This window comes from Polypterus senegalus, chromosome 2, assembly GCF_016835505.1.
Source record: "Polypterus senegalus isolate Bchr_013 chromosome 2, ASM1683550v1, whole genome shotgun sequence".
Lineage (NCBI taxonomy): Eukaryota > Metazoa > Chordata > Cladistia > Polypteriformes > Polypteridae > Polypterus > Polypterus senegalus.
Window position 1 is genome coordinate 301,723,576 of NC_053155.1, and position 18,695 is coordinate 301,742,270.

Below are 18,695 nucleotides of genomic sequence, written 5' to 3' on the forward strand. Positions count from 1 at the left end.
AGAAAAGGTGAACTTCTTTAATAAATATGAGTTGTGGGTCATGTGTTCTAACTTTTGTTTTTTCCTTTTCGTAGAATTGGATGAAGAATCCAAAGCCTTGCAAGTACTTCTTTCTAATATCAGCAAGCCAACGGTAAGTTAATACTGTATTAAGGGTACACTCATAACTGCAGCATATTTTATATCATATATACATTACAGAAAGAGAATTTTACCTTTAAACAGTTTCTGACTTTTAGACAATTGCAGAGCTTTAAGGAGGATAGTGATCTGTCTGTCTGTCCATCCATCCATCCCATCCCTCTGAGTAAATTTCATGGTGTACCATTTCTTGTCTTTCTATCTATAAATTTGTTTTATTCAGCTTTGACTTGCGTTGTTTGGTTTGTGTCAGTGATTTTTTTTCCTTCTAAGTTCTTTTTTTATATCCTTTGTTTTTTCTTTTTCACAATGCACAATTTGAGAAGTGTTTACTCCGCTCTGCAAAAGTAACGTTTTCCTTACCCATTTTAGGTGGTACCTACCTGCTGTGTTTATTACTTTTTGCTTCATGAAACTCAGATTTAAACTTTTCTTTTGCATTATTATCAACATTTAAAGAAGAAACGCTTTAGAATTTTGCTTTTCAGCTGTGCAAGCAAGTGATTGGCTAGCTCCTTGACACTTTATTTGTTTCCCTTTTCCCGCCAGCTTTGAAGTCACTCTCGATTAAACATTTCAAAACTGTGTTTAAAATGGATCAGGTGTGCTGTGTATGAGTGGTTCATTCTTTACAAGTGAAATATTCCAATAAATGCCATTAATGGAATCATTGGGACCCAGAAAGTTTGTTTGGATGAATTAGTTTTTTTTTTCTTTCTTTCTTTCATTAACCAAATAGAATGACCTTTTAAAAGAACTGCCCAGAATGAAAGGCATGTTCAAATAAACAGCTTCTGTTCAGCAGAACGATAGCGATTATGATAATAGAACTGTCAGTAATTAGTCTCCTAAATCTGAGTCACTCAGATATGCCATTTGTTTTCAGGATAGTTTATATCTCATTATATGCAATGAAATATGGATTTTAAGCAAAACCAAAACAATGTCATCAGAATCTTAATAATGTGTTAATAATAAATTTAGTTTTATTAAGAATAGGTAAAAGAAGTAAGAAAAGTTTTACATTGTGAGTTGATGTAAAATTTTTATGAATTTACAGGCACTATAATGTGAGACATCTCAGCTTAATTTTCCTGGACGGACACCAGATCTAGGAAGAGATCACAATTTAGGATAATCGGCAAAAACAAAAATCAACTTTTAAATTTCTCTGTTTATGGTTTAAATGTGATAATAAGACTACAATTTACAATTGATTCATAACTTGAAGATAATAGATAATGCATAAATGGAAGTATATGCAGACAAAGGACAATAATTAACGACACAAAACATAGATCTACGTTAGCTTAGTTTAATCTTTTTCTTGCTTATAGAAAAAGGCACTGAACTTGTGAACTCTTACGTAAAAAATGAGCAAAGAGACATTTAATTCTGAATTCAGCTGGATGGAGAAGTTCTTACCTAGTTGCAAAGTTTTTAGCGCCTGTACTTTGATGGTCACGTTGATTTGTTCATGGATTGTTTCTACACAACTCCTCTGAATGTATGCATGTGTGAGATGCTACTCTGAATTTTGGAAGAGAATCGTTTAACAGTTAAAGACATATCCTTCACACGGGTTATTTATTATTTTAAGTTACAACAATACCAACAACCAGAATAATTTAGCTGACTTTATTCTGTGATAGCTACATGAGGTTGCAGACAATAGTTCTCGAAGTCAAAGTGAGTGTGCTGAAGGTTTTTTTCTTGTTGACTGCAGGTGTTGGTGATGCTTTGTCCCGATTTCTTCTCTGGCACATGTAGAAGGATGTATAGTATACTTTTTCTTTCTTTGTTTGTCTTCACCTTTTTCAGTTGGTCCTCATGTGCTAGCGTAAATATTACAAATGCAAGTAGTTTGTGATCAGTCAACTCCTTTATCAGCAGGATCAATGTGTTATTTTATGGTTAGCCCTTCAGCAAGGTCGGACTCAGTGTGGCACCTACATCCAGCTCCAGACATTCTTCTACTCTTATGGTCCAGTACTAGGACCTAGAGATCACTTCAAACTTGTTTATAACCACACTTTGGCCATTTTGGCCTACAATACCACCAATATATTTATTTACTAGCCACGACATTTATCAAAGACCAGTGATAGAATAATTTAAAGATATTTGCTATCTCTTACTCTACTTGTATTCACCTTTCCTCTGTATTTGCATGTGTCTGAACGTCTCTTCACCAGCGCTTTCTCTGTTAAGTGTGTTTTCATAAAGCCTACTTCTCAGATTCTTATTATTTTCAATGTGCTTTTCTCACCTCCTATCCTGTTGTATACTTTACGTCTTTGAAGGTGACTCTGTTAGCATGTACTTTATGCCTTTATTAAATGCTCTTCACCAGCATCCCTTTCTCAGTCAAGTTCCTGAAAAACCTGCTTCTCAGACTCTCATTATTTTTGAAGTGTCACTCTCTCCTCCCATCCAGTTTTATACTTTACGTCTTTGAAGGTGACTCTGTCATTGGGGGGTCTTACGCCTTTACTAACATCTCTTCACCTGTGCCCCTTTCTCAAATGCATTCCTGTAAAGCCTGCTGCTCAGACACCTTTCTCGCGTCCTGTCTGGTTTTATACTTTACGTCTTTGAAGGTGACTCTCTCATCGTGTGCCTTTACTTCTCCTTCTGCGTCTCACAGCCATACTTTTTCTTTTGTCACGTCACCAAAGCCAGACTGACCAATCAGATTGCTGTGAGGGACAGAACACAACAACCTTTGTGTTTTATTATATGGTAGGTTGATGTGATGTTAATGACCTCTCTTACTTTGTGTTCTTTATCTTAAAAAGTGAAGTATATTAGTGCTAGCTGGCATTTTCAAATTAAAGACAATAGTAGGTTATTAACATAATAAAAATATTTTATGTAGTTATTCATTTAGTTTCATACAATGTTAGGAAATTCCCTGTTTATCCCTTAGCCTTTGGCATGCCTAAACTTGAGCAAAAAGCATGCATTTAAATGAAATTATGGATGATTCTCGCCTATTTCTCAAAAACTTTCTCAAGAAAGCCCCAGGAATTTTATTTGGTTTGGCACATTTGTGTTTACCACAGTAACATGTGTTCATACTTGTTGATCTTTAGTAAGACTGTTGATGAAAAACAGTTTTGACTGCCAATGTCACATTGTTTCTCTAAGAGTACTGGTTTGTTTAAGAACTAATAATTTTTCAGGCAAATGTGTCTTTGCAAAGTGAATTTGAATCTCAAAAACTCATTTAAGTCATTTGAAGTTCCAAATGAGAAACTGAATAATGTGAGAGCCTAACATCTAGAAGCAATAATTCTAAGAAACACACTTCTGAAATTTTTATTGTTGGTGAAAGTTGCACAAAGCTCAGTTTCCTTGTTGTTGACAGGAAACAGGGACTAGAATTAAATAGACATCTGCCTCTTCTGGTAGCATCTTTGTTTTGAGGTGTCCCCCTATATATATATATATATATATATATATATATATATATATATATATATATATATAAATATATAGTGTGTTTATGTGTAAATTTATGTTTTGTTATATGAACGTGTTTACAAAGTGTACTAGCAAAGGCCAAGAGCTGCACTGTTGCTGGAAATACTAAAAAATGTTGCCTTTGAAAGGGCTGCACATTTCAAACTGAGCAGTATGGCCAAGGCTAGCTGCCTTAGCTTTAAAATCTTAGCAGGGGCCAGGGGCTTGCTACCTCATTGTTAACCCCTGAAAGGGCTGCACAATTCTAACAGAATGAGCACAGTTCTCATGCAAGACATATTCCAATGAGGCGGGCCTGAAGGTTCTCCTCCCTGGTTACCATTATGCTTCAGTCTTCTAGTTGTTAACAGAAAAAATCATTCAAGCCAGCATACTGGGGCATATACTGCATGTCAATAATCAAGGCAAGTTTCATTTAATAAAATATTCAAACTTGAGTCCATTCTTCTTGAAAAACTAAGGTGTTTCTTAAAAGTATACCACTTCATGGTGCATCTTTTCTCCTCCTCTTTCTCATTGGGGGTGCATTTTAGGTGGTGCTTTACTTTTGTCCCCAGACAGCATGATGGTTTGGTGTGTCTTCACACCTACCTATACTTTCTCTCTTTCATACTGATGTTGCTTTCTCATATTCCTACATTAGAAGCTAAGTAAAATATCCCTGTATTTCAAAAGGTGTATAGTGTGTATAGTGTCTTTTTTTACCATGACCTAATGGCTAATTTTAGTATGTGAGATTAGTTAAAAATAAATAAATTAAAAAAAAAAAACAAAAAACAAATTGAATGATTAAAAGTTTACCCTCAATTTTTGCTACCTGTCAACCTGAAGTAATTTTAAGATGATTATGAGAAGCTAAAGAGCAAAGTCCTCAACAGGCCTCATTTCACATCTTCTTCTTATAAGTATATACACACTGGTTAGTTTATCTGAGCACTTCTTCCTAACATTTGCTTTACACTTGCATATCCTTTCCATAATTCTTACCTCATTTGCATATACCAGAATTCAACACTCTGTTAAAATATGTTGTTTATCTCTGTCAGTTTGTTTAGCTTGTGTTTTAAACGAAGAACAGATCTAATGGTGTCAAACTGACCCCTGAGTGTCTTCTGAAACTTTCACGTCCCTTGCTAGCTTTTGAAGCCTGTCCTAGCCTTTGCAAGTTCTCCACCCATTGCCCAATGTCCCTTGACTATTTGATGCCTTTGAGCTAATCACCTGTTTATCAGGACCTCTTGTCCTGTGCATGCATTTTTGCTTCTCCCAACTTTCTCCTAAATGTCTATTTAAATACACACAATTCAAGATACAGTTGTGCCTCATACTTTGAACTTAATTAGGTTCAGGAGGCTGTTTGAATTGTTCGAAGTCCGAATCAGTTTTCCCCATTAGAAATAGTGGAAAGTGAATTAATCTGTTGCTAGACCCTAAACAGTACCCATTTCGATAAACTTAACCAGCAAATATACATAACTAGCAAAATACCTGCACTTCGCAGTGGCGAAGTACTGCATTAAAATTTTTATTAAGAAGAAAATTAAACCTTTTTAAACTGAGGGAAAGTATACCAATAATTATTTGTTAAAGATCTCTTTGTATGCCACCTTGTCAGTTCGGCCGTCCAGTTGTAATATGACCAAGCTACAGCTGTGCGCTGAGCTTACTCTTGAGCATGCAACGTACAGTTGGCCACGTGAACAGTAATCTTGTTTCAAATCTCACAGCTTGGATTGCTGCTGTCATAATCAGTTTGAGTTTCATGGTTTGTTTCAATTACAACAGTATTTGTAGGACTTGTGTTGAAGAGACATTCGGCATCTGTCAAGCGTTGTAAGTATACAACCAGTTTCATTGATAACTTCACATCCAGCTTTTGAGAGTTTAAACATTTCTAAACATCAAAGGGTCCACTACTGAAACCGTCACCTGTGAATCTAAGATGGTTAAGAGGCATTGGCGGTTGTCCAAAGGTGTAAAATATTTGGCCATTTCGGTACACTTGAAAGCGACAACCGAACAATTCAGCAGCAGCCATCAACTCACATGCAGAACCATAGGTGAAGGGCTTAAGCATTTCACTCTTCTAGTGCTCCTGTGTAGTATAATTATCTCCTGTACCGTCATCAGTCCACACCTTGAACCTGTCCCAGTCATTCAATACATAAGACACAATGTTTCTCCAGATATCAAGAGTGAGCCTGATATGGCCGTGCAATATGTAACAAAGAGAATGGAAAAGGCAGGTGCCATCTCCGGGCATGGAAACCACTCGGTAAGTGACAGTTCTTTGATCGATGGTGATCACCTTGATAGACATGTTAATGGGGGTACGGTTGGAACGATAAAGGAAATGGGTACCTGGACAATGTAAAGTAATTCTAAAATACCTACACAATAACTATAATCGTAATTAATTAACAATAAAACAGCGGAGAAGCCGTGGATTAAATATAAAGTCTGTAGTTATCAGCAGGGAGACATGAATACTGTGGCGAAGCAAGGAAGGGAATGTAGAGACTGGAGCGACAGCCAACAATGTGGGAGGAGTTGGTATGGGGGACCCAACACCGCCTCACATGGTGACCGAGCTGCAAGCTATGGACGTATATATGTACGTAAGTAGGATTCAGTTAGCGTTGGGAACCCGCGTACCAAATTTGTTGAAGATGGGCCCATAAGTAACAAAGACCGTTGAAAAGTTCAATATGGTGGCCGACAGTGGCATCATACCACCGAAATAAGTACCAATTTTCAGCCTTCTACCTACACCGGAAGTTGTAGAATTAGTGACGTTGGAAAGTTCAATATGGCGGCTGACAGTGGCGTCACATCACCGAAATAAGTACGTACATTGGTTTCGGTTAGCGCAGGGAAGCCGCCTACCAAATTTCGTGAAGATGGGGCCATGAATAAGAAAGTTCAACATGGCGGACATTGTTGACCGTTAAGCGTAGAATTTCGAAATTAAACCTGCTTAACTTTTGTAAGTAAGGTGTAAGGAATGGGCCTGCCAAATTTCAGCCTTCTACCTACACGGGAAGTTGGAGAATTAGTGATGTTTGGAAAATTCAATATGGTGGCCAACAGTGGCGTCATACCATCGAAATAATTACATACATCGGTTTCGGTTAGCACAGGGAAGCCACCTACCAAATTTCGTGAAGATGGGGCCATAAATAAGAAAGTTCAACATGGCGGACATTGTTGACCGTTAAGCGTAGAATTTCGAAATGAAACCTGCTTAACTTTTGTAAGTGAGCCGTAAAGAATAAGCCTGCCAAATTTCAGCCTTCTACCTACACGGGAAGTTGGAGAATTAGTGATGATTCTGTGAGTGAGTGAGTGAGTCAGTCAGTCAGTCAGTCAGCCAGCCAGCCAGCCAGTGAGGGCTTTGCCTTTTATTAGTATAGATTTAAGGTAAAAATAGCACAATTATATGCCGTAAATAATAAATTAAAACATGTAAACAATAAGTAAAATATTTAAATACTATATAATAAAATGAAAATTGCATTTACTGTATCTTCACACTTTGTGATTAGTTCCTTTTTCACCCCATTTGTCAATACTACAACCTTTCTCTTAGGCTTTCTGGCTCCCACACAATTCTTGGATGCCATAGTTAATAGAAAGTTAACAGACAATGGTTATATATATATATATATATATATATATATACACATATATATATATATATATATATATATATATATATATATATATATACATATATATATATATATATATATATATATATATATATATATATATATATATATATATATATATATGCACATATATATATATATATACATATACATACAATGATCCCTCGCTATATCGGGCTTCGACTTTCGCGCCTTCACTCCATTGCGGATTTTAAATGTAAGCATATCTAAATATATATCACGGATTTTTCGCTGGTTCGCGGATTTCTGCGGACAGTGGGTCTTTTAATTTATGGTACATGCTTCCTCAGTTTGTTTGCCCAGTTGATTTAATACAAGGGATGCTATTGGCGGATGGGTTAGAAGCTACCCAATCAGAGCATTTATTATTTATTAACTAAAACTCCTCAATGATCTACGATATGCTTCCCACACAGTGCTTGATTGTTTGCTTTTCTCTGTCTCTCTGACTCTCTCTGACATTCTCTGTGCCTGACGGAGGGGGTGTGAGCAGTGGGGCTGTTTGCACAGAGGCTGTTTGCCTAGAGCAGTGGTGGCGAACCTATGGCACGCGTGCCAAAGGGGGCACTCAGAGCCCTCTCAGTGGGCATGCGCGCCGTCGCCTGAGCACAGAGTTCGTTACTATAAAGCCAGAGGAATGCGGGACCGGGCTGCTTCCCTCACCGCTCCCCCTCTTCACGCGCGCCGGAGGACTTTTCTCACATCACCCGCCCATCTGCCCAGCAGCCCAATGGGAGCGCGTCCTTCCTCTCCTGTCTGGGGTAAGGCGGGCGGCACACATGCTGCTTGAGGGTGCGGCACGGACTGCAGCCTTTTGAGTCTGTGATTCCCATGGTGGGGTTGGAGGGGATGTGGTATAGCGGGTCCACAGCTCAAAATTGAAAAGGCCAGTTTTAACAAATAATTGCCGCACTCGCGGCTTAAAGAGGGGTTATGGTATAGTGGCCGGAGCGGTTTCCGCTTTGTGATGCGGAGAGGACTGGGCGGTCTCATGGTCTGGAATCCCTACAGATTTTATTTTTTTCTCCAGCCGTCTGGAGTTTTTTTTGTTTTTTCTGTCCCCCCTGGCCATTGAACCTTAATCTTATTCAATGTTAATGTTGATTTATTTTGTTTTATAATTGTGTCTTTCATTTTTCTATTCTTTAATATGTAAAGCACTTTGAGCTACTGTTTGTATGAAAATGTGCTATATAAATAAATGTTGTTGTTGTAATATATAATGGAAGCTTTGGGGGCGGAGCTTAATAGGGAAGACCTGCGTGAAACACTTGAGAGGATCGAAGGGATTACAAAGGACAGCACAGTTAGTTATGAAAATGAAATCCTTAAAGTGTGGAATTCTCTGCCAAATAATCTTAAGTCAATGAAGGCACTTGAGATTGCTTTCCTTACTTTGTTTGGAACATCTTATGCTTGCAAGAGCTGTTTTCAGCTTTGAATTAAATCAAATCTGACACCAGAAACAGACTAACAGATGACCTGAGTGCTGCATGTGTTGCTCTCAAGCTTACAAAGTATGAGCCAAGGTTAGACAAATTATCAGCATGCATACAACAGCAAAAAGCATATTTATTGTTCAAAAGCGTACCGAATGCAAACTTTTACCTTTCAACAAAAAGTTGTTTGTATCATTGAAACTCTGTTATTATGTTTTTCTTTTAAGACAAAAGATGTTAATGTATGAGTTGCTTTTCTAAACTAAAAGCTCAGTAGATAGATAGACAGACAGAGCATCAAGTAGTGGCAGTTCAGTCCAATTTATCATCCAGCTGCACTCCCAGGTATTTATAGGTCTGTACCCTCTGCACACACTCACCTCTGATGATCACGGGGTCCATGAGGGGCCTGGGCCTCCTAAAATCCACCACCAGCTCCTTGGTTATGCTGGTGTTCAGTTTTAGGTGGTATTCAGGTTAAATTGCCATGTTGGCACATTGCGATAAATAAGTGGGTTTTGGATTGCAGTTTGAGCACTTGGTTTCTAAATGGTTCGCCATCACTGGCGTAGAAGATATGGACGCTCCTCTAAAAAATGCTGCTTTATCGTGGTGCTTCGGCATACTTAAAAGCCCAAAAGCACATATTGATTTTTTGATTGCTTTTCTCTCGTGCTCTCTCTCTCTGACATTCTCTGCTCCTGACTCGCATTCCTTTGAAGAGAAGATATGTTTGCATCCTTTTAATTGTGAGAAAGAACTGTCATCTCTGTCTTGTCATGGAGCACAGTTTAAACTTTTGACTAAAGGGTGTTATTTCATGTCTAGAGGGCTTTAATAATGTTAACAGTGTGGGAGAGTTTATAAGGGCTTAAAATATATAAAAATAACCATACAAACATATGGTTTCTACTTCGCAGATTTTCATCTATCGCGGGGGGTTCTGGAACGCAACCCCCACGATCGAGGAGGGATTACTGTATATAATCTCAGCACACCAAAAATAAAGTGAAAAAGTACTGAAAACGCATGAGCGTAACCATAAGAGATGCTTTAACAGCAAGAGCGAGAGACTTGTGGGCACAACAGATAATGTTTATGCTGGCTACAAAGGAGCCATCTCTTGCTGCATTTTTTCAATGCACGTGTAGTTTAAACATAGAAGTATCGTTTGAACTCCGGCTCAAAATGTATTGCCCCCTTCCCGATTTCCCCTATTTTTGCATATTCATAGTACTTAAATGTTTCTGATCTCCAAATACATTTAGTATAATGCAAAAGACAACCCGAGTAAATATAATACACAGTTTTTAAGTGATCATGTAATTTATTGAAGAATCAAATCACCAGTACCTGCATCACCCATATGACAGTTATTGCCTTCTAAACTTATTACTTGGTTGTGCCATCTTTAGTAGCAACCACTACAATCAAATGCTTCTGGTGACAAGAGATCAGGTTTTTTTTTTTTTTTTTTGAATCGGTGTGGAGAAATTTGGCCCATTCTTTTCTACAGAATTGTTTTAATTCAGCATTGGAGGGTTTTTGACAAGAAGAACTGACACAGCTTCTCAATAGGATTCAAGTCAGGTCTTTGACTAGGCCACTCCAAAACCTTAATTATGTCTTTATTTCCAGCCATTCAGTGCTGGACTTGCTCTTCATTATTGACCTACTGCACTTCAGCTTCATGTCACAGAATGATCACAGGATATTCTTCTTCAGTACTTTCCAAGAGCTAAATTTATTCTTTCCTTAATGTTGACAAGTGATCCAGGCCCTAAAGTAGCATAGGATCCTCGCACCATCACACTACCATCACCATGTTTGAGTATGGGCATAATACTCTGTTTAAAGTTCTATTAGGTGTATGCCAGAGGTATCGTGACTCATGCCTCCACAAACGGTCCACTTTTGGCTCATTAGTCCACAGAACATCATGCCAAAAGTTTCTGGGTGTTTTTTGGCAAATTTTAGATGAGGCTCTATGTTCCTCTTGTTTAGAAGCAGTTTTTGCCTTGCAACTCTCCCATGGATGCCATTTTTCTCAGTGAAATCATGAATGCTGACATTAACTGAGTTGAGAGGGGAGCTGCTTTTCCTTACATGTTTGTCTTGGTTCATGGCATTCTAGATGAGTCTTTTTTGTACGCCCTTGTAGTAATTTAGCTAGACTGGACACTGCTGGGCAGATTTGCCACTGTTCCAACTGTTCTCCATTTAGAGATGATGGCACTCATGGTGGTTCGCTGAGGTCCAAGGGTTTTAGAGATTACTTCCCTTTCCCTATTGGTGTATTTCAGTAACTTTCTTCCACTTTCTTTCTTGTGGAATTTCTTTTGATTGAAGCATGTTATGATGCTTGTTGAGACTTTTTGGCCAACTTCGCATTGCGGCAAATTTCCATTTAAGCGATGTTAAGAATCGGTAGCGACAGTAATCAAACCTGTGCGTGTCTACTCTAATTTAACGTGTTACTTGAAATCTGGTTCATTGGGTGACTAAGGTGGGGTTTTGGGGCTACTTTTTCACAAGAGTGATACAAGTGTTGGTGACCTTTTTTCCTTTAGTAAATCAAATGATTATTCAAAAGCTGTGCATTGTGTTTACTCAGGTTGTCTTTTGTATTATACTAAATTAGGGTTAGAAACTCGGGAAGGGATAAATACTTTTTCATGGACCTGTATATATAAATAAAGGCCATCTTTTTTAGATTTATTTACCCATTCCACATAGGTGACAGCATTGCATGCTTCAAGAATATAGTTTAAAGCCAGTATGCAGCTAAAAGTGAGTTAAATCTGTGCAGTGCAGAAGGGGAATTGGCAAGATTAAAGGTTTAATAAAGCCTCGAAAGCAATGTGTTGTAATGTATTTCCATCTTGTAATCTCTTAAAATGAGGGCGTCTAACATATAAATAACAAGAAGAATATTGACATACAGCATACAGTTCAATTTTTGTAAAGCTCCCCAGGCATTTTTCTGCATTCAACTGGGATTTGCTTTAAATAATGTCTTCTGCTAAATAAATCCATATAAATGTTGATGCTTCAGTTCATTTATATGGAAAGACAATCAATAACAAGGGCAGGTAAAAAAAAATAATACATTTTAAGAATTTCAAGTGACGTGTTATAATTGCTCAAAAGCTACATTTTTTTGTATTGTATTGTGAATATAATATTATTCCTTTTACTACTACAATACTATACTTTGTGGTGCCCTTTGTCACCTGCTCAGTCTGTGCCTAAGGCCCCAGAAAGTGCTGCTGCTGTAGAAAACATCCTGCATTGTTCGTGTTCCACAGAAGGCAGGGGCCTCTTCACCTAATGAGTACAGACCAGTGGCACTTACTGTACGTCTCACATCATGAGAGACTGGTCCTGGTCTATACGAGTCCTCTTGTGGTAGACCACCTGGACCCACTGCAGTTTGAATATCAAGCAAAGATTGGAGTGGAGGATGCAATTATCTATGTGCTCCACAAGGCTAATTCTTACCTGGACAAAGCTGGCAGCACTGTGAGGATTATGATTTTTGGATTCATCAGTGCCATCAGTACCATCCAGTCATCCCTGTTAAGAGGTAACCTCAGAGGTACGCTGGTGGATGAGCCAATGGTGTACTGATAATAGACAATCTGTCAGGCAGACCACAGTTTATGAGACTCAAGGACTGTGTAAGCAACACTGGAGCACCACAAGAAACAGGACTGTCTGCTCTTCTCTTCACTCTGTACACCTCAGACTACAAATATAACACCAGGTCGTGTTACTGGGAGAAATTCTCCAGTGATTATATACTTGATAAGAGGGATGAGGAAAAGAAGAGGAGTCAGACGAAGAACTTTGTGTCTTGGTGCAAAGAAAATTGTCTGCTTCTTAACATCAGCAAAACCAAGGAATGGATTATTGACTTTAGCCAGACCAAAGAGCCTCTATGTCTGGCCATTGTTCAGGGAGTCAGTGTAGAGGTGGTCCACTCTAATGAGTAGTTTTGGGGTCCACATCAATTACAGGTTGGACTGGTTTTGGAAAATAGACTAAGAAAGGGCAGAGTAGGCTCTTCTTCCTTAGGAGACTGCATTCCTTTAATATGAAGATTATCCTCCTTCACATCTTCTATAACTCTGTGGTGGCCAGTGGGATCTTCCACGCTGTTGTGTGCTGGGCTGGTAACATCACTTCAAGAGAGGCCCACCAAATTAAAACACTCTGGACCCCCCTGGAGGTAGCAGTGAAAGGGAGAATTATAACAAAGTTGAGTGCAACTATGAGCAATGTTGCACATCCTCTCGCGGACACACAAGCACTGAGGACTTTCAGCCAACAGATTATTGACCAGAAGTGTGTCAAGAAATGCTATGGGGGCTCCTTTATATAAACAGTAATATGTTTGCGTAACATCTCACTGTGTCTACTAACTCCGTACTTTTCATTTTAAGTTTTGCGTCCTTTTAAATTATTTTGTTGTGTTTTTATATGTACTGTATATTTATATTAATTTATAGAAGCGAAGATCTGTGGTACCGCTTGCATATTTGTAGCTAGAAATCCATAAAGGGAGAAAATGAATGAATTTACAAAGGGAGGAGATGAGTCACGTAACTCAAAACTGTTTTTTATCCCTAAGCTTTCAACTCCTAGCAGGAGTCATCATCAGAGGAAAAAAGATTAAACGTACAGGAACCGATGGTAATATTTAGCAAATGTAGGTGGATGTGGGGTAGTGGTTTGATGAGGTGGGGTTCGAAGGGCGGTGGCCATAAAATCTTCTTTTTTATGTTCTTCTTTTCAAGCCTGCACATTCTGGGTTCATGTCCAAATGTTTGTTAATGGTGTTTGCAGTGGATAGCCCCATTTCAGCCATTTGAATTTTACTTGCACTAACTTCCATTTAAATGTGTTCCTGGTTCAACTTGTATGTGCGTAAAACAGAAACTGTGAGTCCTTTCTTCTGACAGCGTTGTGATGTTCCTGCATACATGTTGTGACTGTTTTGATGTTTGTCCCACATATACAGATGGGAATGAAGCACATGGTATGCCATAAACCGCGTTCTGTGTCTCTGCCTCTGATTTCGTGCTTTCAGCATTAAAAAGGACAGTGAGCAGAGTGTTAGTAGGCTTGTTTGCTATTTTGATGCCTGAGCTAGAAAAGATACGTGCTGCACCTTCTGATACCCCGTGATAATAAAGAAATGTGTGCCAGGTGGGATGGGAGACCCCAGAGATCCAAGCAAACAATCGACTCTATTTATTTATCTATCTAGTTATGTATTTATTTATTGAAAGAGTTTCTGTAAAAAGCCAAATTTTCCTCTTGTGGCAAATAAAGTTTTACCTGTCTATGAATAGAAGGGGCCAAAAAACATCAGGAATAATCATATGCACTTGGTAAAACATTTCCAGATCATACTGTTGCTTGTGCTTCATACTGTAGTTTTAACATGCGTTCCTTTGCATAATGCTAATAACGTTTATGCAATACTTTTTCATAATCCTGTTAAGGTCTGAATTTCATTTGTTTATTTGCAGGTGTCAGACACTCAAGCTAGGACAGTAGTCCTTTCATGGTCACCTCCTGGCACTACAGAAAATGGAGATAGCGATGTAGCCAACCTGCCAGAGTCTTTATTTTACGAAGTGTCTCTTTCCAATACTGGAAAAGATGGGAAGTTCAAAACAGCTTACAGGCAAGTCAAGGAAATGATGAGCTAAATGCAGGAAATAATTTTTAATTTTAATTTTTTTAAGTTTTGTTACCTTTTATTTGTGGTGAAGAGGTTATACAGTAACACAGAAACCAAACCAAAACATTTCAACAAAGTAAAGCAAATCGCCTAATGCTACATTTCTTTTTCATACAAAACATTACAAAAAAAAAAAAACATTAACGCTTGAATTGTCATGCTGTTTAACATCACGTGATGCACTAAAAACATGTAAATGTATGAAATTAGAAATATTAAAATGAAGCTTTCCAAGTTGAACATGCAGACCTCTAGGCTTGAAATAAAAGTCAATTGAAAGGGGTAAAGTCTAACGATATAATGATGAACTGGATTATTAATTCTGAGCTTGTAAGCACCATGTACTCGGAGATAATCAGTGGAGGCTGGCATGGATGGCAAAGATAAGGTGTTGTTGGTACTGTGTATGTGTGCTGTTGGTCCTCAGATTAAAGGGAATGAAAAATATTGGCAGTGGTGGCATAATGTGGAAGTTCAAAACAAAAGAAATTTGCTTATTTTGAAAAAGAGCATGGAAAAGACAAAGATGAACCAATGCAAAAATGTGACGACACAGCCAGGGCTGTGCTTTGCTTCCTAACCTGTTTGTGGTTTTCATAGATAGGATATCAACACACTGTCAGGTAGGGGAGGGGGTCCAGTTCATTGACCTTAGAATCGCATCACTGCTTTTGGCAGATAATGTGATCCTGTTGGCTTCATTGGGCTGCCTACTCTGTATGAAGCGGTAAAATGAGGATCAGCACTGCCAAATCTGAGGTCATTATCCTCAGCAGAAAAAGGTGGATTGTGCATTCTGATTGGGAGGTGTGTTACTGCCTCAATGTAGGAGTTAAAATACCTCTTGTTCACAAGTGAGCAGGAAAAGAGATGGTGAGATCAACAGACATATTGGGGCAGTGAGTGCATTTATATGGTTGTTATACCGATCTGTAGTGGGGAAGAAGGAGCCAAGTGTTTCCACTAGGAGTTGCTAGCTCCCTGGAAATACATTTGTCGCATCTTAAGTAACCTGAACCTAAATAGATACTGTATATTATAAAGTGGCGATATCCCTACCTTAATGATACAGCGGTAAGAAATCACATAAGAGAAAATAACTTAGCTGGAATCCCTACAGATTTAATTTTTTTCTCCAGCCGTCTAGAGTTTTTTTTGTTTTTTCTGCCCACCCTGGCCATTGGACCTTACTCTTATTCTATGTCAATTAATGTTGACTTATTTTAATTTCTTACTGTGTCTTTTACGTTTCTATTCTTCATTATATAAAGCACTTTGAGCTACTTTTTGTATGAAAATGTGCTATATAAATAAATGTTGTTGTTGTTAGCTTTCTTTAATGATGGTTTACGCGGCATAACAGATGGGAAGCCATGACAAGACCTTGTGTAGAATCTGCCATTTTCGTCTTTGCATTGGAAGGATTTTTAGGATCGGATGAAGGTATCTCCCATCCATCTGTCGGCTTCAAAGGTGTGCCAGGCAATGTTCCAAGGCTTTGTACTCTTTCTCCATGTGCAGGCCCCGACTTAGGTGAATAATGCAATTCCAAACAAGGCAAAGTGAGGATACAATTTAATGCTGACTCTAACACACAGAAATCGTGCACGATGCCCATTTGTAGTCGTTCTTAACTTGTCTTGTCTTAAGATGCTTGCCTAGCTATTCTAAATGCTAGGCCCCTGTATTAAATCTGGCTTTGTGTTAGCAGTACATGTGAGAAGAAAAGAAAAGCAGATTTAAAATATTTGCACAGTGACATAGTAAACTTATATTCTGATTAAACCAAGCCAGAAGACAAAGCTCTCGTTTTACCAGTTAGTCTACATCCCTACCCTCACTTATGGTTATGAGTTTTGGGTAATGACCGAAAGAATGAGATCATGGCTACAAGCAGCTGAAATGAGCTTTGTCTGCAAAGTCACTGGGCTCTCTTTTAGAGACAGGGTGAGAAGTGTTGACATTCTGGGAGAGGCTTGGAGTAGAGCTGCTGACCCACCGCATCGAGTAAAGCCAATTGAGGTGGTTTGGGCATCTGATAATGGACGCTTCTCTGTAGAGGTTTTATAGGCACAAGGGTGGAGACCATGGGGAACACCCAGGGCTTGCTGTGGGAGTAGGTGAAAAGGACGTTTGGGCCTCACTGCTATGACTGTTACCGCCACAACCTGGCTTTGGATAAGAGTTGGAAAATCAATGAATGACTGACAAATAAAATTTTAAATATTTTAAAATTCAAACCATGCAACAGTTATACATATTGTATATTTTTTTTTTGCAGTGGTGATGAGCTGAGTACAACTTTGGAAGACCTAAGACCAGCAACAGATTATCATGCAAGGTTTGTTTACTTTTATGCTGATTTCAGAGAACAGATGCTAGTCCAGATTTCTATTACTATCTCAATGGTTCTTTCATGGTGCATTCTTAATGGTTATGAACTATACTGTTTTACGTTCGAGCAGCAAGGTTTCATGTTAAGATTCCTTTGTGAGTCATTTAATTTTCCTGCTCTCCAGTTCCAAGAATTTGCGTAAACTGTCTTCTCAATCCCTCTTCTTGTATGTCAAGGTGTTCTTCTATAGTTATTACTGACTCATTTCTAAACACAAAACATGATTGCGCACTCTGTGAAAACAAAGGCAGTGCTAGCCTAGACAGATAATAAGAATGTGAATGTCAGTTTATAAAGTCCATCTGCCCATGGTTTTGCCTGCTGTAGTGATGCTCCTTGCTGCCTTGTACATTTAAATGAGGCTCCCTCTCAGACCAGAGAATGGAGTCTCACCATCTTCACTGTCTGTTTAGCAGTTTAGGTCAAAATGCACTGTTATTGATACATGTGATCATTTAGGGAGAGACACAGTGATTATAGAGGAAACAATCAGTATATCTCAGTACAATTCAGTATTAGAATTAGAGATCATGATCCATGTTTATGCTATTAACAATCTTGTAGTGGTCATGGAGTATAGAGATGTTTTTCTAATGAAAGGTAGGTAGGTTAGTTTAAAGGAAGTTATTACACCAACTGATAGTGAAATTTAAGGGTGTCTAAAATTGAAATGTTCCATCATGATAATTATACAGTATAATTGCTTTTTTAATTAATTTTGTGCTTTAAATGTTTTAGAGTCCAAGCACAATGCAGCTGTTTGCAAGGAATCCCTTCAGAACCAGTGAGCTTCACAACATTGACCTGTGAACCAGACATACCAAATCCACCCCGAAAAGCCAGTGGGACCAAAAATTCTCTTCTATTGCAGTGGAAGGTAATAAAAAAACATGTCTTAAACTCTCTCTGTATGACAATTTTTGGCTTTATGAAGGAGAGTAAGCACTCCATCAGAAGTAACATCATCAGCATTTATATCACACATTTTCATACCTTGAAAGTAGTTCTTTACAATAAGAATCACAAAAAGGTATTTATAACAGTAGAGAATCAGAATGTCCATCTTAATAACAAATCATGGCCACAGTTAATTAACAAATTAACTTAACATGACCAGAGAGAATAGGATATAAAAACTCCAGTTGGTGGGATGTTGGAGAAAATAACCCTTGTAGGGTTCCAAGGCCAAAAAGAGCGGCCCAGCATTCTCTGGGCATTCTGCAGGCCATAAACAGGTCACCATTAACAGAACACTCATGTGGAGCTTTCTTCATCTTCCCAGCATCTCAGCTGGGTGCAGCATACTCAGATGACCAGGGGGCAGTGGTACATAGTGCCATCACAGAGTACTGGAAAAGAAGAAGTCGCACCAAAGTAGTGATTAGTTAGTAGCCTATAAAACAGCATATAGAATTGCATTTGGTGAAAAGTACTAATTTCCTCCTCTCCCCCTGTATGAAGCAGTTCTTAGGTGGGTGTGAAAATCAAAGTAAAGAGGTGACTTCTTAGTAGCAGCTTGTCTTAGGTGTTCTGCTCTACTGCTTCCTCGTATCTCCAGTGGTAAAGCATTCCAGATTGTTGGTGCATAGAAACAGAAAGCAACCTTACCTGTTCTTTTATGCTTCACTCTCAGGGTACTGAGCATACCTGTGTTAGAGGGGCTAAGATTAGGAGGACTGCATGGGATAAGCACTCATAAATAAAAGAACCTGCTAGATTGTCTTATCTTATATGACAAAAATGTTGCTGTAAAGTGTAATTCTGAATTGTGATTGGTGATATTTCAGTCA

The 18,695-nt window shown here is 38.4% G+C and overlaps 1 protein-coding gene across 2 annotated transcripts in view; it reads left to right on the forward strand.

The window, feature by feature from the left end:
- Positions 1-18,695, forward strand: part of fndc3a (fibronectin type III domain containing 3A) — a 378,322-nt gene that overhangs the window by 277,429 nt on the left and 82,198 nt on the right. For both annotated transcript variants that reach the window (XM_039745857.1, XM_039745858.1), the window contains 4 exons: positions 75-133; positions 14,296-14,453; positions 16,792-16,851; positions 17,644-17,782. In XM_039745857.1, coding sequence (XP_039601791.1) covers positions 75-133; positions 14,296-14,453; positions 16,792-16,851; positions 17,644-17,782 — 416 coding nt within the window. The remainder of the gene's footprint in view (positions 1-74; positions 134-14,295; positions 14,454-16,791; positions 16,852-17,643; positions 17,783-18,695) is intronic.